Below are 26297 nucleotides of genomic sequence, written 5' to 3'. Positions count from 1 at the left end.
ACTGGTATTTCACTCCTGATCTGCTCCACTCCATATACCCCTCCCCAGCTGTGCTGGTGATGCTGCAAGGCCAGGGGGACGCTATACCATATCTATTGGACTTGCGCTTTACTCCTCCCTATTGGCAAACAGTGCACTCCCCTGCTACAATCCATCTTTGAGACTGGGGTGCCCCTCGATCTGAAAAATCTTTCTCCTGGGCCTCCCGCCCGCCTCCTTCTCTAAAGTCTCCAAAAGGCTCTTGGCCCACATACTGACTGCAGCGCGATGCCTGGTGGCCCTGAGATGGAAGAGGGAGCCCCCCTCGCTAGTCGAGCTGCACTTCAGGATCAGGGATGTTAAAAGAATGGAGTATTTGAGGGCCTCATTAAACAATGCTCTTGATAAACACAATCGAATATGGGAACCCTGGGTCCGGTTGGAGATTCCGGTGGCCTAGTGCTGCGTAGGTCCTGGGCCTGTGAAGATTATTGGTTACTAGGGCAGATGCTGCTCGGACGTCACAGAGCTCCAGGGGTGGGCGACGGCCCTCTTTTTCTCTCCCTCTCCACTACGTTCTACTTCTTCTCTTTTCCATTTCACCCCCTCTTCTACACTTTCCCTTTCTTGTACCTATTCGCGCACCTTTGTACAGGCGTAATTTGTTATGCTACTAAACGAACTTGTTGTCTCTGCAATCTCTGGAAGGTCGGAAACAGTTTTTTAGATCGAACATTGTTAAAGGCCATCATATCTGTTGAATTTGAACCAGAATTACTTGTCTTGCGGCAAAATGTACTGCCTTGTACCTTGTGTTGGTTTGTTTTTTTTCCTTGGAAAATCAATAAAAATGTTAGTTCTCCAAAATTCAGTAACCATAAAGCAGGATGGAATATTGGTCCTTGGGACAATAGATCTGGGCGTAACGTAAGGCGCAATGGGTCCCCTACTGCCAATTTCACAATCTCCATGTGCCAGGACCTCCTGGGCCAGGCTGGGGCCACCAGGATCACTGGTCTTAGTTTCTCTTGTATCCTGCGCAGTAGATGCAGTAAGATCTGGATTGGAGGAAAGGCATACAGCAGGGAATACTGGTGCCAAGGAGTCACCAATGCGTCTGCCCCGACTGCAAGAGGATTGTTTATTCTGGACACAAATCTGTCCAGCTTGGCATTGAACCTGGATGCTAGAAGATGCACATTCAGGGTCCGCCAATGCTGACAAATCTGGAAAAAGACCTCGGGATGAAAGGACCATTCCCCTGGCAACAACTTTTTGCGACTTAAATAGTCTGCCTTCCAGTTGTCTACCCCCGTTATGAATACCGCTGACAGAAACGGCACAGGCACATGCCTCTCTGCCCATCTTAATATGCGATCCACCTCTTTCTGAGCTGCTACGCTCCTGGTGCCCCCTTGTTGGTGGATATAAGCGACCACTGTGGAATTGTCGGTTTGAACCCAGACTGGGAGACCCTGCAGCTTGGTAATCCAGGAATGCAGAGCTAGTCGGGCTGCCTGAATCTCCAAAAGATTGATGGGAAAGGCCCTTTCTGCTCGCGACCATTGACCTTGGACCGACGCTTCCCCCAGAACTGCTCCCCAGCCCAGACGGCTGGCGTCTGTGGTCACAACTTTCCAGGCCACTGATGGAAAGGATTTTCTGACCTTCAAATTGCTGGTTTTTGACCACCAAGTTAGGCTCCATAGAGTCTGTTGGGACAGGACCATAGGATGATCCAAAGTTAGAGTTGTTTTGTTCCAGGCCTTTAAAATGTTGCTCTGGAACAACCTGGAGTGGAATTGAGCATAAGGAACTGCGCTGAAAGACGCAACCAATAGCCTCATACAAAAAGGCAAACAGATGGTTTTTCCTCTTTTCATCCTCCGGACGAGCTCCACTATTGAGTTGATCCTTACAGGAGGCAGAAACACCTTTTCTTGGATAGTGTTGACGTTAAGGCCCAAGTACATGAATACTTGAGTGGGATGAATATTCAAAATCCAGCCTAGGTGTTGCAAAATTTGTACGGTCTTTAAAATGTTTTGGACCAGGACAGCATGAGATTGATCCTTCAAAAGAAGATCATCTAGATATCCTACCACTGCAATTCCCTGGGATCTTAGGACCGCCAATACAGGGGCCAGAATTTTTGTGACGACCCGAGGAGCCATGGCTAAACCGAACGGCAATGCGACTAATTGAAAATGTCGCCCTTCTACCACAAAACAGAGAAACCGTTGACGCGGCATGGAGATGGGCACATGAAGGTATGCATCCTTGATATCTATGGATGCTAAGCAATCCCCTTTCTTTAGGGGGCGTTTACCACTGAGTGATTGGATTCCATACGGAAACTTCGAACACTTAGAAACAGATTGAGGGATTTGAGGTCCAAAATGGGCCTTACCTCCCCACTCGGTTTTCGGTACGGTGAACAGGTTTGAGTAAAACCCTTTGAACCTTTCCCCGTGTGGGACTTTGATGATTACTCCCTGCTTTTGCAGATGCTCTAATGGGAGGGGCAGACATTTTTTTTTTCCCTCGTTACGCCGGAACCCTTGAGCTCAAGAACCGAGTTGGAGGGAACTCCCGAAAATCTTGTAACCTGATGTTATGATGAAAATGACCCACTTGTCCTGAACCTGTTTTTTTCAAGCATCTAAAAACAGCCGAAGTCTTCCCTCCACCCGTAAGAGTGGGGGCACCCCTTCACAGGGTAGACTTAGAACTGGGCTTGTTTGACCTTTGAGTATACGTTTTTTTCTGGTCCTGTGTTTTGTTTTGTTTTTAAACCGGACTGCTGAGCCCGTCAATACCGATTGGAAGAACTAGGTCCTGGAGCATGGGGAATCTTAAAGGAGGGTCGCTTATTCTTCCTATTAACAGGGAGCAATGTGCTTTTTCCACCTGAGATCTTTTGGATATACTTATCAAGATCTTCACCAAACAGGTGTTCACCATGAAAAGGAAAAGCTGCAAGAAGCATTTTGTATGGTGTTTCGGCGACCAGTTTTGTTTTAGCTACAAGATCCTGCGCATATGTACAGACAGAAGTGCACAACGAGAAATCTGTTGGATTGCATCTTTTAATGTGTCTACCGTAAAGCACAAGGTGCGAGGGAGCTCTGATAATTCCTCGGTAGCTTCTCCTTGACAAGGTAGGTTCCTGACCAATTTTTTTTAACAAGATCTTAAGGACCTTTAAGGACTGGCAAATGCCAATAGCTGCTATCGCTGGCTGAACAGCTGAACCAGCTACTGTAAAGGAGGCCTTTAGCAAAGATTCTAGCTTTTTAATCGGCCGGATCCTTAAATACCTGGGCGTTATCCACCGGGCAGGTCAAATTTTTATTTACTGGAGAAACGGCGGCATCCACCAGAGGTGTACCGCACTTCTTGAATTTCTCCTCCATAGGATACAGGAGGGGAAACCTTTTAGGAGGTAAATATATCCTGTCAGGATGATCCCAATCTGCATAGATCACCTGTTCTAATAACGGATGCACAGGAAATGCCTGAGAACCCTGCTGAGGTCGAAGAGAACCCAAAGTAGAACAGGAGAGTCCAGTTTCCTGGACTGGGGGTAATTTAAACCCAGCTCAAACCATCTGTCAGAGAATGGACAAATAATTTTTGGGAATGGGAGGCTTAAAATGGCTCGTCCAAGCTAGACTCTCCCGTTTAAGAGTCCTCAGCTTCTTCTTCCCGATCCTTTGTTGTATTGGTCTTGCTACCTGTTCCTCTTTTCCTGGAAGACATTGCTTACAAGTATGGGAGGACAGCACTCCCTCTGAGCTTTTAACTGTAATCCAGTATACAGCAGCTATTACAGTTTTAACACTGTCCCCTTTAACCTGATGCAACTGTGTCCAAAAACCTGTAGACTCATGTGCCCAACAAGCTCTATGCCTCCACACACATACCAGGTGAACTGCCTCCTTTTATAGGTTTTCAAATGGAGTCATATGATCTGCGTGGAAGGCGTGGTATCCGAACGTATAGTGGCGCCAAAATACGTTGCATGCGTGCCTCGAGACTGCCGATCGCACAAGGCGAAAAAGCAAGCGTACGACCACAGTGCGAGCGTTCGTACGGCACCTCCGCATGCGCCAGCGTTTCATCGCAAAAAAAAAAAAAAAAAACACCACACACACACACTCTGTAACTGCTTTGAAAGACACAGTAACAGAGGGGAAATACAGCAATCCCAGAGGGGGTACTCGCTAGTCCACAGTGCAGGACCTGAAATCCAGGTACAATCTTCCCCCATCATGGCGGGTCGTGCCTCTGTGGACCTTCAAGGACCAAGTAAGGATGAGCCGAACACCCCCGTTTGGTTCGCACCAGAACCTGCGAACAGACCTAAACTTTGTGCGAACTTTAGAACCCTATTAAAATCTATGGGACTCGAACGTTCACAATCTAAAGTCCTAATTTTAAAGGCTAATATGCAAGTTACTGTCCTAAAAAGTGTTTGGGGACCTGGGTCCTGCCCCAGGGGACATGGATCAATGCAAAAAAAAAAAGGTTTTAAAAATGGCCGTTTTTCAGGAGCAGTGATTTTAATAATGATTAAAGTGAAACAAAAGTGTAATATTCCTTTAAATTTTGTACCTGGGGGGGTGTCTATAGTATGCCTGTGAAGGGGCGCATGTTTCCCGTGCTTAGAACTGTCCCTGCACAAAGTGTAATTTCGCAAGAAAAAAAAAAAAAAAAAAAAAAAAAAGTCTTTTAAAATCACTTTCAATCCTTCAGGTCTGGTACGGATATTAAGGGGACGCCCGCGTCAAAAAAAAAAAAAAAAAAAAAGGATGTGGGGGTCCCCCTAAATATCCATACCCTTTATCTAAGCACGCAACCTGGCAGGCCACAGAGAGCACCCCCCCCGAACCGTACCAGGCCACATGCCCTCAACATTGGGAGGATGCTTTGGGGCACCATGTCCCCATGTTGATAGGGACAAGGGCCTCATCCCCACAACCCTGGCCGGTGGCTGTGGGGGTCTGCAGAGGGGCTTATCAGAATCTGGAGCCCCCTTTAACAAGGGGACCCCCAGATCCAGCCCCCCGTTTGAAATTTTAAGGGGTACCCCTACCATTTCACAAAGAAAGTGTAAAAAATTGTTAAATATGACAAACACTTTCGAAAAATTCCTTTATAAATAAAAAAGGGAAACCTGCATTACAGAGGGGGCGGAGTCACCCATACGTCACTGGGGAACCCCATGGCTTCCCTCACCAGCGTCAGAGAGGGCGGGGTCAGGTGACGGGTGACCCCACCCTCCTAATATAAGAAACGTCAGTGCTGGGATCCCTGCAGTGTCTCCTCAGTGGAGACAGAAGACGGATGCATGTATGGACAGCGCTGGACTGAAAATCACCCGTTGCTGGATTAGATATCGCTGGACCCCGGAGAGATGATCATCCATCGCTGGATAGCAAGAATGGATTAGCACCGCTGGAATCTTTATTTTTTATTTTTAATAAAGGAATTTTTCAAAAGTGTGTTTGTCTTATTTAACCATTTTTTACACTTTCTCTTTGTGAAATGGTAGGGGTACTTTTGTACCCCCTTACCATTTCAAACAGGGGGGGCGGGATCTGGGGGTCCCCTTGTTAAAGGGGGCTTCCAGATTCTGATAAGCCTCCCCACCCGCAGACCCCCACAACCACCGGTCAGGGTTGTGGGGATGAAGCCCTTGTCCCCATCAACATGGGGACATGGTGCTTTGAGAGGTCACAGACCCCCAAAGCATCCTGCCAATGTTAAGGGCATGTGGCCTGGTACGGTTCAGGAGGGAGGGTGCTCTCTCGTCCCCCCTCTTTTCCTGCGGCCTGCCAGGTTGCGTGCTTGGATAAAGGGTCTGGTATGGATATTTAGGGGGACCCCCACGTCTATTTTTTTTTTATTTGACACAGGGTTCCCCTTAATATCCATACCAGACCTGAAGGGCCTGGTAATTGAATTTATGGGAACCCCCACGCTTTTTATTTTATCAATGAATGAATTTTCCGCTCCGTAATACAGAGAACACTCATCGAGTGTTATCTGCATTATGGGAGCCGACAACTGAAAGTGATTTTAAAAGACTTTCCTTGCGAAATGACACTTTGTGCAGGGACAGTTCTAAGCACGGGAAACATGCGCCCCTTTACAGGCATACTATAGACACCCCCCAGGTACGAAATTTATAGGAATATTACACTTTTATTGTTTCACTTTAATCATTATTAAAATCACTGCTTCTGAAAAAACGTCAGTTTTTAAAACTTTTTTTTTACATTGATCCATGTCCCCTGGGGCAGGACCCAGGTCCCCAAACACTTTTTAGGATAGTAACTTGCATATTAGCCTTTAAAATTAGCACTTTAGATTTCTCCCATAGACTTGTACAGGGTGTTCCGGCTTTTCGAATTTGCCACGAACAGCCCAAATTGTTCACTCTTCGCTGAATAGGCGAACAGGCAATGTTCGAGTCGAACTCATGTTCGACTCGAAGCTCATCCCTAGGACCGGGTCCCCCATCTTGGGGTCCACACCCTTGGGCCTGTAAAGCACCCTTTGAGTTATCTTGGGCAAGAAAATGACCAGAACACCACTATTCAGAGGTCCAGCGCCTAAATAGGACACGTTACAAGCAAAACCTCATTCTTGCACCGTGGCTCGGGTACCATTCGAACGGATCCGATCACAACGTCCTCACTGGGACGCTCAATTGACAAAGATTTGAAGAGCTTCACGTTCGTGACCATCACCTGAAAACACTAGCGAAAAAACTGAGGTAACTCCCGTATGGGAGGGGTTATATGGGAGGAACCTTCTTGCTATTGGTTGCCAGTGTCCAATCACCTAGAGGTAGCATATAACCAAGATAGTAATGAATAACTGCTCTGTGTCCCGTGATGTATGATAAAGAAAAGGAGTGATAATTTCATGCTACAGAACACCTTTTAAAGACTAAACATTATCTTTGTTTTGATATTATCTGTACCACAACTCCAGTTTTAGCCAGGGTTGTAAACTGAAGGTTTCAAACAAGAACTTACTTTTTCTTCTCATCTTCTCCAGGTCTCTGTAGACCACCATAAAGCTCGTCAATATAGATTTGGTATAAGCACTGCTCTTCAGAAACTACAAAATAAAATAAATAAAAATGATTATACTGCAAAGCATTTAAATATCTGTATCAGTACCACCTGCACATATTCTGGAGCAAGGTTTTTGTATACTACACTTAAAGTGGTTCTGCACCTAAAATAAAAATATTAAAAGCCAGCAGCTATTAATATTGCAGCTGCTGACTTTTAATAAATGGACACTTACCTGTCCCAGGGTCCAGCGATGTCGGCGGCAGATGACGAGCGATCGCTCGTCTCGCTGCTGCCCCCGCCGCCATCCTCGGTCAGGGAATCGGGAAGTGAAGCATTACAGCTTCACTGCCCGATTCCCTACTGCGCATGCGCGCGTCTCTTATGGTCCCCCGCTGTGTCTCTGGAAACTGTCTGCGGCGGTCTGGCCGGAAGTGGGTGTAGTTACCTGGATTATCCAGGTAACTGCACCCCCCTCCCCCCTGAAAGGTGCCGATTGTGGCACCGGAGGAGGGGAGGGATCAGATTAGCGGAACTTCCCCTTTAGGGTGAAGAACCGCTTTAACCAATTCAGAAAGACAATTACTTTTATGTGTTTTACTTATACCTGCTAATGCTGCGTTAAAAGTGTATTTCTAGGGAACACACACATTTGCAGCTGATCTCCAAAATACATGTACAGTTCCTTATGTTTTGCCTCCAACTACGTGGAAGACCAGCTCTTCTCTAGCACTTTGTTTACAAGTTTAAATCAGTATTTTTTTTAAAGAAAACTACTTATAACTCCCAAACATTCTATAAAATTATTTTGCAGAAGAGACCCTAGGGAATAAAATGACGATTGTTGCAATTTTTTTTATGTTAGCGGTTTTCAAACGCAATTAAAAAAAATAAAAAAATAAACCCACACCCACCACACAAATCTATACTCCAATTTTCTGACGCCATGACATTGCGCCGATCCTCAAAGGCCATAGAGGCAATCAGAAAATCTAATCTCTCGCTGCTTCTGTAACCCAGCCGGCCGCACCATCTAATAGTTTCTTGGACAAGCCAGGGGAAATAAATGGCAAGCGGCAGACATCCCCTCCCTTCGATTTTCAAAGCGATTCAGTGGCTTATGAGCGAGCCACTCAGATCGCTTTCATGAGAAAGCCAGCCGCCAGGTGAAAAAAAAAAAAAAATAAAAAGATACTGGGGTTATGATTGATGGCTTCAGCCATAACCCCTGTAATCCACTTCTATCTTTATACACACACACACACACACACACACACACACACACACACACACACACACACACGCATACACTGCAAGTACAGAAAAATAACCGGCACTCTCACCAGAAACCCTGCGAGTGTTCACCCATGCAACTCCACATCAACAACAACATTGCTGCACTGAAATCATAAGAATGTGGTCATTCCTATCATAATACCCATCTGCTTAGCAACAATACCATGGCCCAAGTGGAAAAAAGACTGCAATGGGCTCACAGTGTGGACAGGGCATGATCTGAACAACCCGATATTTATTTTTACAGGTTCAAACTCAGAAGAGGTGGATGAGCTATGTGCAGATGATGAATACCAGACTACAAAATGCGATCACTCAGTACATCTATGCCTTTGAGTTAATTCAAAATATTTACCCGACTTGTGTACCTTTAAATTCATGATAAAATTATTCCTGTATTTAATGTGACTGCATAATTTATTTATTTTGTTTTTTTAACTTGTTCAAGTCAAGCTAAAACCCAGAAAGGATACTCACTTCCAGCAAAGTCATTCTGAACCAAACCTCGATATCGCTCATAATTACACTTTCTGTCATCAGCATCTTGCTCAGGCGAGCTAAAGAAATACAAGGGAAATATTTAATATAAAAGTAAATCAAGTCTTCTTAGGGTAGATTTGGAAATGCGTCTAAATCTCCCTTTCCTCTGAAGCATGATCCACGTTTGGATCATGCTTCAGCGGCTACTGACAGGTGGAGAGACGTGATGCGACATCTCCTGACCACCTGTTTTTTTTTTTGGGGGGGGGGGGGGGGGGGGGGGGGGTTAAAAATGGCTCAAAGAGGGGGCTCACATCCGCTTCACAATAAACAGCAGGGGGGGGGGGGGGGTCAAATCATTGTGTTGGTGTGCACTTCAATGATCAGACTTGTGAGATCCGCGAGGAGATTGAGGGGGTGAGTTGAGAGATAGATTTTGGTGTCGACAGAGATAGTATTGGAAGCCATGGGAGGTTATCAACTGGCCCAGGGAAGAGGTACAGAGAGAATTAGAGGGGCCCCAAGGATGGAGCCTTGTGGTACCCAAACAGGAAGGAGGAGGAGATTGAGTTGTAAGCGACACTGAAAAAGTGTGCCGAGATAAGTAGGAGAACCAGGATAAAAGCAGAATCACGGATGCCAATGGAGTGGTTTGCTGAGGAAGGGGTGGTCAACTGTCAAAGGCAGCAGAGAGGTCTAAGAGTATGAATGAGAATGGACTAATGGCCATTGGTTTTAGCAGTTAGGAGGTCATTGGTGAGCTTTAGTAGGGCAGTTTCAGTGCGGGGGGCGTCTAGGTGGTTGTCAGTGAGGTAGCAACTCATTCGGTCCTAGTCAAGTCAATGAGCTTTGGGGCAAACGGGAGAAGTCTTAGGTTATTGAAACAGGTGGGGTTGTTTTTTGTTTTTTAAATATGGGGGTCACCAGTGCATGTTTGAGTGGGGAAGGAAAGGTGGAGGAGATGTTGAAGATTTAGGGAGTTTAGAATAGAGCAGGAAGGTGGTTGCAGTAATAGTGAGGGGACAGGTGGGCAATGGAGAGGAGTTTATCATCAACTTCATTGGTGGTAACTGAGCAGGAGAAGGAGGAGAGTACAGACTGTGGTATTGGACCGGATGTGTTGGGTAGGGGAGGAAGCTGGATATCTCCTTGCAAATTGTGTCAATTTTGCTTCTGAAATGGTTGACACTCTTGAGAGGTAAGTTGGTGGGTGGAGGCAGTAAGGGGTGAATGAAAGGGATTAAGGGTAGAAGAGAGTTGATGAGGTTTTGATGAGAGTATTCTAGTAGCTTTGTTTAGCAGTATGGAGGCAGGAGTTGTATTTGAGAAGGGCAGATTTGCAGAGGTAAGTCTTGCAGGGATTTAGATTGACGCCACACTCGCTCAAGAGCACAGCTGCGTCTCTTGAGACTTCTGGTGTCGTCTGTTTGCCAAGGTTGTGGCAGATGAGGGCTGATTCTGCGTGCAGAAAGAGGGGCAAGGGAGTCTAGGGAGGATGACCGCGTGTTGTAGATGGAAGTAGTTAGGTCTGGGCAGGACAAGGGTGCAATTTTGTAGTAAAGGCCATCATTAGCAGAAAGAAGGGAAGGATTGAGGTTGCAAAGGTTTCTGCGGGTAGTGGTTTGCAGCATAGTAGGTAGGAGACGGAGAGTGTGAAACGGAGGAGGTTGTGATCAGAGAGAGGAAAGGGGGTGTTAGAGAGGTTGCAGGGAGTACAGCGATGGGAGAATACGAGGTCGAGAGTGTTGTCATTTGAGCGAGTGGCAGTTTGTGTCCATTGTGTTAGGTTAAAAGAGGAGGTTAGGTTGAGACGTGGTTGCAGTATTAACACGGACTGGAATGTTAAAGTCACCTAGGATGAAAGCAGGTACTTCAGGAGAGAAAATAGGGTAGCCATTGCCTATAAGTCATCTACAAAGCATGACAATGGTCCAGGAGGCCAATAAACGACTGCGACCCTCAGACAAGCAGGAGAGGAAAGACAAATGCAGTGCACTTCGAAAGAGCAGAAGGAAAAAGAGGTGTGGAAAGAACCTGGAAGGTGCATTGTGGGGAAGAGAAGACAGATGCCTTTTCGTCCACTGGGTCTGGGGGAAGAATCCAGAGAAGGCCACTGTGGGACAAGACAGCTAGAGAGGTAGTGTTGAATTCCTGGAGCCAAGTTTCAGTAATAGGAAATAGATTAAGGGAATTGGAAAGGAAAAAAGGTAATTGACAGAAGCTAGTTTGTTGAAGACTGAGCAGGCATTCCAGAGGGCATACAAAGGGGGGGCCAAACTTGTAACTTCCACCTTTTCATCCCGATTTCACGACTACTGTTAGGGGGAGGTAGACAGTCAATTTCGGAGGTGATAAATTGGGTGTAGGAGGGCCAGAGTTTGGTGTGATGTAAACCAGATATTAGGAGTAGTAGAAGGGTGAGGGTGGGAGTGAGATTTATAGGAGGTCAAATGTCGTAGTGGAGCGAAGTGGTGACAGAATGAGCAAGAAGTTATAAGTACAATCTATATATATCTATCTATCTATAACACAAACACAGATACACCCCCCCTCGGACATGACAATATCAAGGTCAGCTGAACCTGCAAGCACAAGACCTCTGGAGTCAAAATTAACATCCCTCTAGAATCATTACTGGTCTTAATGTAGACTATAAACACAATGAAGAAATACTCCTGTACTTGTGAGAACGTTAATAGTGTAAAAAGTTGTAGTATTATTTAAAACCACGAAACTGAAGATGATTAGCACAAGTACATATCCTACACTTACCCGGCAAACGAGCAGCACATCCTATTTGCTAAAGAGAGACCTCGCCATGTCCACCTAGATCAGTGATGGCGAACCTTGGCACTCCAGATGTTTTGGAACTACATTTCCCATGATGCTCCACCACACTGCAGAGTCCTTGAGCATCATGGGAAATGTAGTTCCAAAACATCAGGGGTGCCAAGGTTCGCCATCACTGACCTAGATGGAGATCCTGACCAGCACAGGAACTTCCAGGTGATTACAATGACTAATTTCTAGGTAAATTTGACACACCTTTACTAAGAGAAAGATTTCTCGCTACACCCCATAGAGCACTGTGATGAGGACTGGCCTAGAGTCAAAGGGAACCAATCATTCACCACATAACACATCTCCTTACTAGCCACTCCTCTCCTTGTTGATCATGTCGGTCCACCAGTTTGTACAGACTCTGTTCCCGTTTTCAAGGTTCTGATGAAGGTTATCCTCGAAACACGTCAACTTAGTTTTAAGCATTTGCCCCTGTATGGGCATGTCCAAATTTTAACCTTTTAGTGCATATTTTGTAACCCAACTTTTACGATACGTAGTATATATTTATATATAGATTATTTTATGTATGTATTTTATTGTTCAAGAGTAAACTGTATGACTGATACAAGCGTTTGATCACACGCCTTACTTCCACCCTTTCCACACAGTTTGCTACTGGGCTTAACCTGGTTTCTAATATTCAGATGTATAAGCAAGTCTTGGAAATTGTCATATTTTATGGAGTGTGCCACTGACTTCAATAAAGGATATAAAAAAATTAAAAAAATTGAATTACGCTATCTGCAGTTTTTTTTTTTTCCTGAGTACCTATGGGAAATGCTGTACAACTCTGACCCCCCCCCCCCCCCCTCCAAGATGTGGGTGACGGTTACCTGAAAGATTAAGGCTTGATATGTTTTTCCTTCTGGTCAGTGAGGAGGACCCCTAAGGGGAGTGTGATGCACAATATTTTTTTTATAGAGATGATAGAGTTTTCTGATATCTAAAAAACACACATTTTGCTTTCTAATGTTAAACTGAATGGGTTACATATAAACTTTAAATCATTAACCTTGTACTGTGCAAATTATAAAACTGGATACTCACATTGTTGTAAGGAGAGGGGGTTTATATTCTGGAATGTAGTCAAGGTGGGCTCGGACATCAAAACGGTCAATCATGTTATTAGGATCGCCTTGCCATGGCATCCTTAAAAGGAAGTAAAGATATTTAATTGAAAGGCTGTAATTCTGTCTGAAGTGTGTTTTGAAAACAAGGCACCTTGCTGTAAAAAATGCTTACATGTTAACGGGGCTCTCTGCTGCCAAAGCCACAGCAGAATCCAGATGGATCTTACATGATCTCCCATGTACTTGAAGGAATTGAGCAGGATCCTTTTTCTGTGGGACAGAATAATTACATTGTTTTTATAGCGAACATACACTAATAATGACCTTTTTAAAGTGTGCACACTATATTAAAAGCTCCAAATTTAAATAAATAATAAAAAAAATAAAAAAATAAAAAAAAAGGGGGGGGGGGGGAAGAAAGAGAATGTGGTTTTAAAATGAGGATTTGATGAAAAGGATAACTATAAAAAAAAAAAAAAAAAAAAAACACTTTTTAGCATTGTGAATACCTTTCTTTGCTATAGGAGAGCAGCTATTACCCACTCTTGCATCATAATGTGAACCTAATAAGAATAGTATTTCTTCTCTGCTGAATTATTTTTTTTTAAAGGGTAAACCATCCCGAAAAGAAATAAGGGAACTGCCATTGCTACATATATATATATATATATATATATATAATTACTAGTATCAGTGAAGATACCGAGTATTTGCACAAGTATCGGTACTCATGCAAATGCACAAATAACTGGAACCAATACCTTTCAAGCTCGGTTCTTTCTGCTGTCAGTGGGTCTCCCCTGTTGACAGCTAAAGTGTTAAAAGAAGTCCAGTAATTGGAGCGGTCAAAAACAAATAAATACAATTTTTTTTTTTTTTTTTTATTAACATTGCTCAGCTGCTGAAACAGAAAATAAAAAGAAACATTGTTTCTTTATCTGCAGATCAAAGGGAAGAACAAATGTTCCTCTGTTTAACCCTTTATTAAACCTCAATTTACTATAATCAGCCTTAACTCCCTAATTTTCTCCATTTATCATTTTCCTACTCTTTGTGTTCGTCTATTTTATAAACAATTAAAACTTTGTTTGCTTTGTTAGTGAATATTTTTACACATATATTAACATATTTACACGCCACACTAAAAAAAAGCACAAATAATAAAAAATAAATAAAACACAGTTTCAGTCGTAAATAACTTTAATGCTTTGTACCATTGCTGACAGCTAAAGTAAATACTCCATACTGTTAAAATTTCCTGCAGCAATGCCTCATCCGCATGGAACTCTACCTCATGCAGCAGCCAGAGCTGTTTATTTACTGCTCATTTCACTTACTGCTTAGTTGTGTGCAGGCAGTCCATAGAAAGTCAATAGGTATGCATCGGCTGTACGGCCTCACCCACGGAGCCAAGTTTGACAGGTATGCAGGCAAGTCTGTACAGCTAATGCATACCTATTCACATTTTATGGGCTGCCTGAATGCAGCTCATTGGTATTGAAAACAGGAAACAAAAGGCTCTCACCGCTGCATGGGGCTGAGTGCCCATGTGAATGAGCCCACATTTGTGTACAGTTCATAAGTGTACAAAACAGGATACATCACATTCAGTATACTGGAACTTGAAGAATAATTATCAGTGCCGTCAACTGTGGCCATAATAGCAAAGTGATTATACCACTTACAATTTTCTCATAGTATTCCCGTCGACGTTCCGCCCGCCTTTTATAATCTACCATCATCCCCCGAAGCTTCCGCTCGTGTTTACGAGCTTCATGCCACATCCTTGAACCGGTCTTCATCCGCCAACTGACTAAGATATGGGAGAGAAGAGAACAGATCATGAAATACACAAACACAGATACAGATACGAGCTGAAATTCTTAGGTTAATGCATTGTATTTCAGACACGAGTCAGGTTTCTTGCCAATGGTCTTGCTCTGTTCCACTAACCATGCCAGTCCCAGGTCCACAGCAGAGCATAGGGTACAACCAACGTGTCAGTTTTCATACAATAATCAGTGTTCTCCCTCCCCTATCACTGCCAACTGTACAATCATTTTTTTTATTAAACAGGGTTTTATTGAACATTATTGCAGAGATTACAATCACAGTATTCAACACGATACAGATGACAAGTGCTTCACATCAAATGTAGCATCACAGATTAGTGTATTCTTACGTAACAGCGTGAAATAAGTTACACTATAGCGATATACAGTTAGACATTCTAATATTACCGACAGTGTTCCATGCCTCCTAGGTACAGGTATCAGCTTCTTGTAGCCATTTATCCCAGACTTTATTGTATTTAGTTGGGCATCCCGTTTTTATATACAAATTTTTTGTATGGGAGTGTCATTAAACTTCCCTTTTCCAGTCCGCTACCCTTGGTGGGATGGGCCTCATCCACTGCCTAGCTATAAAACTTTCCTGGCTGAAAACAAGGTTTCTTGTAGAAATATTCTGGTAAATTTATCTAAGACTCCAGGAAATATCCCAAGGAGACAGGGTTTGGGGTCAAGTGCCAGAGGGGATCCCATGACATCCTGCAAGGAGGACGCTATTTGTTTCCAGAAGTCCTGCAGTTTAGGGCAAGACCAGAGAAGGTGAAAAATGTCCCCGTTTCAAGGGTACACATTGGGCACGTAACAGGTTGGATACTTTTTGTACCTGGCAGTCCTGAGGGGGGTAAGATATGGTTTATGTATATTTGGGACAGTCTATCCGGAAGCCTAGGGGACACCATCCTGCAAGTCTCTAGAGCCTCTTCATCTTCCATTGTTCCCACATCTCCCTCCCAACGAGACTTTAGGGCATAAGCTAGTTTTGACGAGGTAGGAACTGTGAGCATGATTTAAAAGCATGAAATAAGCTTTTTGGAGTCTGTGTCCTTGATTATTGCTATAATAGGGTTAGGGGCAGGTCGTGGCGCTGATTGTATAAACTGTTCCTGGGTCACATGTCGAACCTGAAGGTACTGGAATAGCATACGGTCTGGGACACCAAATTCTTCTCTAAGTGTCTTAAAATGATTTAATAGTCCCATCTTGGATCAAACGGTGCATATAGTATATCCCCTTTGAGACCCATAGTGCTGAGTTCTGGACACGCTAAAGTTCAGGTACATGTTTGTTATGCCAAAGTGGTGTAAATTCGTTTGGTCATGGAATGTTTAATTTGGCTGATGCTAGTTCCCATAAGTCTATAATGGAAGACCAATGACTGCCTGTTTTTCTTTGGTATTGCACCTTCTGCTCCCACCGATATGGCAACTATTAGGTCGTCCGTATTCCTTGCGGGCAGAGGAGGGTGAAGAATCGTTCTTTATCCATCTTATCTACATGAAAGAGTTAGGACAGTTGCGAGGCAATATAGTAGTGATTCAAGTCTTGGAGGGCCATACCACCCATATCCGTTGGGTTTTTTAGAGCAGGGGTTGACAAATCTGCTTGGAATCTAGGAGCCAGCTAAAAAAGTTAGGAGCCAGGTCCGTGACGGCGATCTGGACCTGTCCCTGTCCTGACATGGAGATGAGCGAGGGGAAGATAGCCCCCAGCCCCCCACATATGAGATCACCTCCCATTGGACACACCGCTCGAGTGCTAAATGGCCGCTGTGATTGGCCATTTAGCATGATCTGTGATTGGCTGTATCCAAGGGACACGGCCAACACAGAAATTCCCCGATGCGTGCCCATGGCGGCGTGCAGAGGGGAAGTAAACAGGAGGATGTCCAGGGACGCCCTCCCGGCAATTGGTGTCCGTGCTGTAGACATCTTTTGTCTATAGCGCGGGCACGAAGTGGTTAACAAAAGAATGTGACTTTTATTTCCGCCATATTCCCGCTTATTTACTGCCATATCCCTGCTAAGGGTTCGATCAGGTCGACCTGAAAAACTGACAGGTGAACCTGATCAGGCAGCCCTTGTGAAATAAATTATATATATATATATATAGCCATTTACCAGCCACCACACTCATCATTGGGCAAAAGGCGCCAGGCAGGGCTTTGAAGCTCCATTAGGATTAGCATTATTGGAAGGGGTTGTAATTTCAACATCCACCAGACTACGGAAAGACTTTAGAAGGCCGCAAAGCCGCGGCCTCAATTACTGGCCGGCGCGGCACGATGCAATCGCACGGCGGAGTTCGGGGTCCACACGGAGACCGGATACCCCAGCTGTGTTGCCCCAGGCGCCAGGATGCGAATTCTAGTCGCAAATGCGACCTGGCGCCCGGGGTTTGTCGAGCCCTGTTTTAGAGCTTGCCAGGATAGCTTATGACTATTGTTACCCCACACAAAGGGCTTAAGGAGAGACTTTCAAGGGATTTGAAGTATATACATAACCTTAGGCAGTTAGACCATTTTTAGCAAGTTGATGCGCCCCCAGACCCCCAGGGGGAAGGCGAGACCAAGCATGAATTTTAGCTCCAACTAGGGAGAATAATGGTTCTATGTTTAATGCTACATAATCTGCTGGGGTTCTAGAGATATGTATACCCAAGTACTTAATAATTTCGACTCCGAGTGGTAGACTGGCCTGGGATTCCGATGGTGGGAAGCCATCAATGGATAGAATTTGTGATTTTCCCCAATTTATTCTAAGCCCGGAGAAGGTCTCAAACTGTTCGATTGTGTGTAGGGCATTTTCTAAGGATGGGCCAGAGTCAGCTAGGTAAAGCAGGGTGTCATTAGCGTATAGGCTGATTTTTTTCAGTCAGGTGCCCAACCATCAGTCCCCTGATCTCTGGATCTGCACAGCCAAGGGTTCTGCAGCTAACGCATACAGAAGCTGAGAAAGCGGGCATCCTTGCCTCGTGCCTCTACTGAGGTTAAATGTCTGGGACGACCAGCCATTTGCCACCACCTTGGCTGTTGGTATAGCAGTTTAACCCATCTTATAAAATTAGGCCCAAAGCCATATCCCCCAGGCACCTCCACAGATATCTCCACTTGACCCAGTCGAATGCCTTGGCCGTATCGAGTGTCGCCACCACCACCCGTGTGCCGACATTATCATGTGTAGCCTGCAGATTAATAAAGAGCCTTCCAAGGTTGAACAATGTATTACGGTCTGGCATAAATCCCACTTGGTCTGTGTGTGTCAGGGTAAGTATTTTATTTAATCGCGTAGCTAATACTTTGGCCATAATCTTAATATCCACTTGTAATAGGGATATGGAGCGGTAGGATTCTGGTTATCCTGGATCTTTGCCTGGTTTGGGTATCAAGACTATCGTAGCTTCCCTCATTGAGGGCGGTAGTGTTAGGGTTTCAAAAAGGTCTTTATAGAGGGAGAGTATTTTCGGTATTAGTAGCTCTTGGAAGCGAGAATAAAACTCAATGGGGAGGCCATTCCGAGCCTGGGGATTTGGATATCGCGAACCCTGCAATGGCATTGGCTATTTCATTCGATGTGAGGGGTGCTTCAAGGGCTTCTACCTGATCTTCAGCCAATTGAGGGAGGGGGAATATTCTCTAGGAAATGGTCCATAGGTGTAGTGTCCTCAGAGACCGTAGTAATGTACAGTTCTGTGAAAAAGTCCCCAAATCTAGGAGGTTACTGTGGAGGGATCTAATCTGCGTACCTCCATGTAGGGAAATGACAAGCGGTGGTCTATCCTCTTTGTTTACTAAATATACGAGTAGCTTTCTGGCTTTTTCCCCCCCGTGTTCAATTTGTTTGTTTGGCGAAAAGGATTTTACGGTGAGTACAAAAATCCTATTTTCTCTGTAATTCACCAACCGACAGCTCCTCTCTGTAACTAAATGGGTATGTTAGCCTGCCACTAGTAGAAACTAGGCAAAATTGTGAAGAAATTATTAAAATTATTTGGTGGTTAGTTCTATAATAATTTCTTCAATGACTGCTTATACTTCACTCTTAACAATTGCATCCACCTACCCGTTTTAATAGGATTGCCGCTATTATTCAAATTTTTTCTATTTTCTCTATTTTTTTTCTATTTATTTTGTTATATTTGGCACCACCACTTAATTCAACAAGTATTGCACAAGATTTAACTATACCCTGAAGGTGACCTTAAAACTTTTATCAGTTTTCTTCTGGGAGTGATTCAGAAGCATTCCAGGAGGTCTAACACTTTGAGGTATCCAATTGTAATAATTATATTAATTAGTTTCCTCTCTAATTTAGTGGAAGGATACACATTGTGGCACAAACTAAGGGCACATTATTATTCATTTATTTAAATTTTATTTAGGTTTTGAAGGTATAGCGCCAAGTCTACTTTTCCTTTCCTTCACAGTCTAGTCCAACCGATTCAGTTGAAAATACATGGTAGAGGCAGCTCTTACCCATTGCACTTTAGTTCACTTTATTATATATCCATAGCGTGATCTCACCTTTCCTTTTCAAGAGCCTCCTGCCTGATTGGATAGAACAGTTGAGTGTTCATACGGTTTTGGTAAAGTTCGAGTAAAGTACGAACGGCAGTGATAGGGGAGGAAGAACATAGTGATTATCATATGAAAACTCTGACACGTTGGTCGTACTAACTTGGGTACATTCAGCTTGCGCATACATGGTTAGAATCTTTGGCTGGCTTTTATTCACAGCATGCCTTGAATGTAACTGTTTTGGGAAACTATTAAATTGAGAGATGTAGTTCAACTTTAAACTGAACAAGCTAAAGATTGAAGCCGATTGGTTGCCATGCGCAACTGCGCAGGTGGAATTACTTCCTGCTGCTGTAAAGCGGTCAGATCACTTCCACAGCCAGCTGACGGTACCAGCATCCCCCCTTCTGCCGCCTGCCTCTGCCATGTAACATATGCTCTCCTGTGGACCTGGGACTGGCATGGTTAGTGGAACAGAGGAAGACCATTGGCAAGAAACCGGACTCTAGAAATAATAAGTGTTTTTACTTCCGCTTTATGATTTAGACCCCTTTCACATTGAGGTGTTTTCAGGCACTAAAGGGCTAAAAATAGCGCCTAAAAAACACCCCCCTTGCAGGGTAAGAGCCCGAGTGCTTTCACACTGGAGCGGTGCGCTTGCAGGACTTCAGAAAAAGTCCAGCAAGCAGCATCTTTGGAGTGCTGTATACACCGCTCCTCCACCTCCCCTGCCCATTGAAATGAATGAGCACTGCTGACAGTAAAGCACCGCTAAAGCAGGAGCGGTGCAAAAGGAGTCTTCTCAGAAGAAGAAACAAGAGCAATGCTGGAGGCAAGTTACAGCACACACTTAATTTGGTAGCATAATTATTAATGTGAAATGCATGTTCCTTGCTAAAGGTGCATTTTAATGCTTCACTTTTTTTTTTTTTTTGGACACTTAAGCTTTCAAGCGCTCGCACTTTGAATGAATTGCGCGGTCATATAACACTGTACCCAAACTAAACGTATAATTTTTCTTCCCACAGAGCTTTCTTTTGGTGGTATTTGATCACCTCTGCCTTTGTTTGTTTTTTTGCACTATAAATGAAAAAAGGGCCTCCAATTTGAGAAAGAAAAAAAAAAAAAAAAAAAAAAACTGTATGGGCACTGACAGGGGGCACTGATGAGGAGCTACTGACAGGCATTTATAGAAGGGAACAGGCCAGCAGGTGATAGGCACTGATTGGTCACAGCTGATCACGTGGCAAGAAGCCTCTGTAAGGCTCGATTCACATGTATGCATGTTGCTTTTCAGCGTTTTGCCACGTTTTGCGTTTTTGTTTTTTTACACTGTGGTCGTTTAGCAACCAGCTATATAATTATACAGTGAAAAAAAAAATGAAATAAACGCAAAACGCGGTACTTGCGTTTTTGATGCAGATCCATTGACTTCTATTACATGCAAAACGCTGCATTTTGCATGAAAAAAAGTCCCTGACCCTTTCCAAAAACACAGAGGCACAAAATGCATTGATGTGAACATGTTCTATAGGAACCCATGTTAAAAATTTCCTTGCATTTCTGCAAAATGCATCAAAAAACACGTTAGTGTGAATCAAGCCTTAGAGGCTTCATACCACAGTCGGAGTTGTGTTGCGCCAGACTGAAATACAGCACCTCCGATCTGTGTGCCGGTCTGTTATCCTGATCACGTCCGATCAGGATAACACAACCACATTTCTGCCTTAATTTTGCTATACGGTGGCTGGCAAATGGTTAACGACCAAACTCCAACAACTAGGTCATTAAAACAAGGAGCCACAAGTAATCAATATTTAAGCATTCTTAAAGAGGGATTCCGCCCAAAAAAAAAAAATATTAAAAGCCAGCAGCTATAAATACTACAGCTGCTGACTTTTAATAAATGGACACTCACCTGTCCCGGGTTCCAGCGATGCCGGCAGCCGAGGCCGATCGACCACTCGGGCCTCGGCTGCTGCCGCCATTCGAAGTGAGGGAATCAGGAAGTAAAGCGAATCGGCTTCACTTCCCGGTTCCCTACTGCGCATGCGCGAGCCGCGCAATAGGAGATCTCCGCGCTGTCACTGGGACCCGTGTGTGTCCCAGCAGACAGCGCGGCAGGGCAGGAAATGGCGTAGACTCCCGTGGGAGTCTATGCCCGGAAGTGGGTGAAAATACCTGTCTTTGACAGGTATCTCCACCCCCCCCCTCCCCCCTGAAAGGTGTCAATTGTGACACCGGAGGGGGGGGGGGGGGTTCCGATCAGCGGAGGTTCCACTTTAGGGTGGAATCCCGCTTTAACTACTGTACTCCTTTGAAAAAAAAAAATACTGTACAATGATGTACAGCATGTCGTTTGGGTGGGGAGAGCTGGTTGTAAGTCCGAGCAGTCGTTAACCGAGGAGCATCTGTACATGTACATGCATTTTTTGTGTATTTCTATTGCAGTCTATGGATATAAAAAAATTAAAATAAAACCCAGCCCCCGCATCAAAAAAGGGTCCCAGCACTAAGTCCATATGGGACACTCTGCATCTGTAGGTATGGGACGCTCGCAAACTGCGCATGCGACATACAATCTTCCGGTATGCATTCCACTCACTTTGAGACAAGCGTTCTGTCCATATGAAACACTCCCAAATAGCGCGTTTATTGAAAAGCCGCTGTTTTGTCAATATAGGCCGCTCGTTTACAGAGTGTGCGATATTGACAGAACTCCGTCACAAAGCAAGGGTATGGGATGCATACCGGAAAATTGTATTCCTTGCGCACTTTGCGAGCATCCTATACCTAAAGAGCATCACTTATCGACAGAACATCGCCGTCTCTTTCAAAAGCGCACTGCATGACACCACATAGCTGTGAGGGGGAACCATAGGAAGCCATGATAACTCAACTGCCGAGCGTTCCTCAAAACATGCTAACAAAAATAAATAAATCGCACAGATGTGACCCTCACCTTCAGAGGCTAAACACTGCCAGGGTTTCCATCCCTCACTGTGCAAAGTAAAAACTGAGCTATATATCTATCTGTATGAAGTATTGCACAGTCCATATATACATTCCAAGTAATGACTTCCTGCAGAGCTGGTCTCTGAGCTCCCTGTACATACCCATGTAGTACAGAGCTCTAGACAGACTGACCATAGTCATAGAAACCCTCCACACCGCACACAACCTATGCACATTACACCCGACAGGACACACTCTTACCAGCTGCTTGCAAGTTACCCCCGGAAATGACGAAACGCAAAGCAGCTACACCCGCACTGAGGATGTGCGATTATCTGGCCGCAAATGTTACGTCACTCAGCCCTCTGAGTAGCACGGCGCAGCGAGGTGTACATTAGCGTCTGTCGGTGCCGCGTACTGTGACTAGCGGGAAAGGCCCAGCACCGGCGGCCTCTCCTAACCTTCCCCGCACATCCAGCGTGCAGTTCTAGGGAAGCCTACGCCTTCTTGAGTAAGCTACCTGCTGATTGCTCAAGAAAGATCACGTGACGGGTGTCGGGCTATTCTCAGTCTATTACTAGAGGAAAGTGTTGACTTCCTTTCAGTAAATCTGAACTGTATCTCATGTCTCCAATTATGGATGGAAGCCATTTTACCGGAGACCAAGTTTCTTGTAGTCAGACACATCCATGTTAGTCTGCATGTATGTGAATTATAACAATAAATCTCTCTTAATTGCTTCCTTTTACTCTGTTAAATACTCCATTGAAAGTGTTTTATGTTATTTGTTCGATAAGTGGGGTAATGGCTGTTCATGCTGCTATAAGTGTAAAGGCCTGTACACACGATACGAGAATCGGAAGTAAAATTTAGTCTGATGAACGATCTGCCGATTTTCAGATTGTTAGTATGGTGCTTTCGGTTGTTCGTCAAAATCTGGATGTGCAGACTATAAAATTTTTGTGGGATGTGAACACAATGTCCGATTTTCATTTTATTAGTACCGAACAAATCATTAGAGCAAGATTACGCATGCGCAGAAGTGAAAGAATACATAAAAACTATTCAACACATGACGTCACTTCTGAAGTTGTATTCTGTATACAAGAATTTTCATATGGTGAGTAACCTCTTCACTTTTGACATAGTAGCGTAGAGACTAGAATGCAACAAAAAAAAAGAAGAACAGTCGTCCGAAAATCTGACAGTGTGTAAGGGGCTTTAGTCTATACTATCTTTGCGGACTACAAACCAATCTCCCCTGTATAGAGAAAAGAGTTGTTATACATACCTCCCAACATGTAGATGGGAATGAGAACACCTACTAGAAAATGTATGTAGGCACAGGACAGGCCCCCTTAACCACTTAAAGTGGTTGTAAACCCTAACAACCAACTTTGACCTACAGGTAAGCCTAGATTAAGGCTTACCTGTAGGTCCAAGAAATATCTTCTAAACCTTTACGGTTTAGGAGATATTTGCCCGAAGACAGGCACCGCTGTCTACGGCGCATGCGCCGTAGACAGCGGTGCGCAGGCGCACTGGGGCAGGCCGCATAACGCAGCGACATGCTGCGAGCGTCGGCTCCCGTGCGCATGTGCGGGAGTGACGTCATCTTGGCTCCGGCGAATCACAGCGCCGGAGCCGCGAGACCCGGATGTCGCTCCGGCATCCATGGCAGCGGCGAAGAGGAAGACAGAGGACCGCTTCGAGGGCTTCGTTCTCAGGTAAGTTATTCATAATGAGCTAGTATGCTGTGCATACTAGCTCATTATGTCTTTGTCTTGCAGGATTTTTTTTTTCAGGATTTTTTAAAAATGGTTTACAACCACTTTGAAGTAGTTGTAAACCCTTACAACACACTTTGACCTACAGGTAAGCCTAGATTAAGGCTTACCTGTAGGTCCAAGAAATATCTCCTAAACCTACACGGTTTAGGAGATATTTGCCGAAAGACAGGCACTGCTGTCTACGACGCATGCGCCGTAGACAGCGGCACGCAGGCGCACTGAGCACGGCATCGTCAACGACGATGCCGCGCGTGTCGGCTCCTGTGCGCATGCGCGGGAGTGACGTCATTGCGGCTTCGCCGAATGACAGCGGTGGAGCAGCGAGACCCCACCGAGAAGGTGGATGCGCCGGACTACAGGGGACAGCCGTGACATCGCTGGCTCCTCTGTCAGGTAAGTGACACATAATGGACTACTATACGATGCATAGTAGTCCATTATGCTTTGCCTTTGCAGTGAATGAAAGAGGAAGTAAACTCATCAGGGTTTACTTCCTCTTTAAGGACTTGCCTTGTTTTGAGATTTTGGTGTTTACAAGTTTAAAACATTAATTTTTTTGCTAGAAAATTACTTAGCACCCCCAAACATTATAATTCTTTTTTTTTTTTTTCTAACACCCTAGAGAATAAAATGATGGCCATTGCAATACTTCTTTTCACATGGTATTTGCGCAGTGGTCTTAGAAGCGCACTTTATTTGGAAAAACAAAACAAAACACTTTTTTGAATAAAAGAATAAGACAACAGTAAAGTTAGCCCAATTTTTTTTTATATTGTGAAAGATAATGTTACGCAACGTAAATTGATACTCAACATGTCACGCTCCAAAATGCTGGTGGTGGAATGGCGTCAAACTTTTACCCTAAAAATCTCCATAGGCGCCGTTTAAAAAATTCTACAGGTTGCATATTTTGAGTTATAGAGGAGGTCTAGGGCTAGAATTATTGCACTCGCTATAACGATTGCGGCGATACCTCCGCACAAGGAAAGGCGCACTACCCCCTTTCCTTGTGCGCTTCATTTAAAGTCCCAGTATATGGAGATATACATCGCCCCCCTGTTGCATGTGTGATTTGAACACCGTTTTCATATGCGGGCGCTACTCATGTATGCGTTCGCTTCTGCGCTCCTGAAGGTACCTCGATTGTGGCAGCAGCTGCTGCTGTTACCGAGATATCCATTTTCAAAGTGCCGACGTATATCTATAGGAGCCGGTCGGCAAGTGGTTAAAGGAGAATTAACCCAAAAAAAAAAAAAGGTTAATTAAATCCACAAGTGCTTTTTTTTTTACCACTACTCTTCCTTTATATTGGCTTTTAAAATGTACAAATGAAGCAATTTAGAAATTGGATGAAAGGTTTAGCACTGGGAAACACTTTTTGAAAGATAAAAAGTGAATTTTATATACAACTATATAGGTCAGACCAAAATGAGGGATAAATGAGGAGGAAAGAGGGACATTCATCCAAATCAGGGACAGTTGGGAGGTCTGGTTATATAGTCCTAACACATTTCCTGTCCTAAAGGTGACAACACTGCTCGGTACAGTTGTTACCTTAGGTCTGGAAGTGTGTTACAGCTCTTTCACACAGGCAGCAAAAACAGATAGTTGAGCCGCAGTTTTACCATCTACTGACTGCCCAGTAGGGTTGCCACTTTTTGTTTTAGTATACACCATAGGATTTTAACGGACCTGGGACACCTTTGGGCACGCCAAAGAGACTAGTAATGTGATGCACATAGTGCCCCCTCATCCTCTTGTCAAGCCCTGTTCTGAGCCACATTCCTGTCTGAATAACTAGTCCGGGTTTCAGGTGGACTGAAACTCAAACACATGATTCAAAACCCGGACAACCCTACTGCCCATATAAAACAATAATGTGGTACTCAAAATATAAACAAAATTAAAAAACGTATATGAATATATACCTGGCAAGTTCAAGGTATAAATGGATATATAGTGAATGAACAACCAATAACGTGAAAATGATAATTAAATTGTGAACAATATGAAAAATAAGTGGAAATCAACAATATTCAAGGTGCTTCAAAGTTCATGGATGAACAATTGTCACCCTGGATGATGTCCAATAGCACAAAATGCATTGGGTGACGCTTGTCATTGCAAGTTGCCTATACAATTGAAGGATACAAATGTGTTTTTATAGGAATTGGAATTTTTTTTTAAGTGTAGTACACCTCCTTTTTTTTACATATTTGTCAGGCCTGGGCTCAGTCCTTCCTTCTCAAAGCTGGCCACTCAGCTGTCGGCTAATTGCCAGCTCCCATCTCTCCACAGTTACTCACCTGTTGATGATATCCTACTCGTCAGTCTTGCCTACTTAAGCCGTCCAGTCCAGATGATCTCTGCCTTTGCCTTGGTCACAACTCTAGAGATGCTGGCATATGGGCCTGTCAAAGACTTGTTTG

The 26297-nt window shown here is 44.2% G+C and overlaps 1 protein-coding gene across 2 annotated transcripts in view; it reads right to left on the bottom strand.

The window, feature by feature from the left end:
* The window catches only part of CLASRP (CLK4 associating serine/arginine rich protein), a 77857-nt gene extending 55259 nt beyond the window's left edge, over window positions 1-22598 (bottom strand). For both annotated transcript variants that reach the window (XR_013262721.1, XM_077454062.1), the window contains exons 1-6: window positions 22340-22598; window positions 14446-14573; window positions 12933-13030; window positions 12738-12839; window positions 8844-8923; window positions 7029-7113 (exon numbers count right to left, since the gene is read on the bottom strand). Coding sequence is in view for 1 of the 2 variants with exons in the window: in XM_077454062.1 (XP_077310188.1) it covers window positions 7029-7113; window positions 8844-8923; window positions 12738-12839; window positions 12933-13030; window positions 14446-14562 (482 nt within the window). In the remaining variant the exon portion in view is untranslated. The remainder of the gene's footprint in view (window positions 1-7028; window positions 7114-8843; window positions 8924-12737; window positions 12840-12932; window positions 13031-14445; window positions 14574-22339) is intronic.
* Window positions 22599-26297: the final 3699 nt, after the last annotated feature.

This window comes from Lithobates pipiens, unplaced genomic scaffold, assembly GCF_037356315.1.
Source record: "Lithobates pipiens isolate NorthernLeopardFrog02 unplaced genomic scaffold, aLitPip1_a1.2 Scaffold_1, whole genome shotgun sequence".
In the NCBI taxonomy this organism is placed as follows: Eukaryota; Metazoa; Chordata; class Amphibia; order Anura; family Ranidae; genus Lithobates; species Lithobates pipiens.
This window is presented reverse-complemented; position numbering and strand designations above follow the sequence as displayed.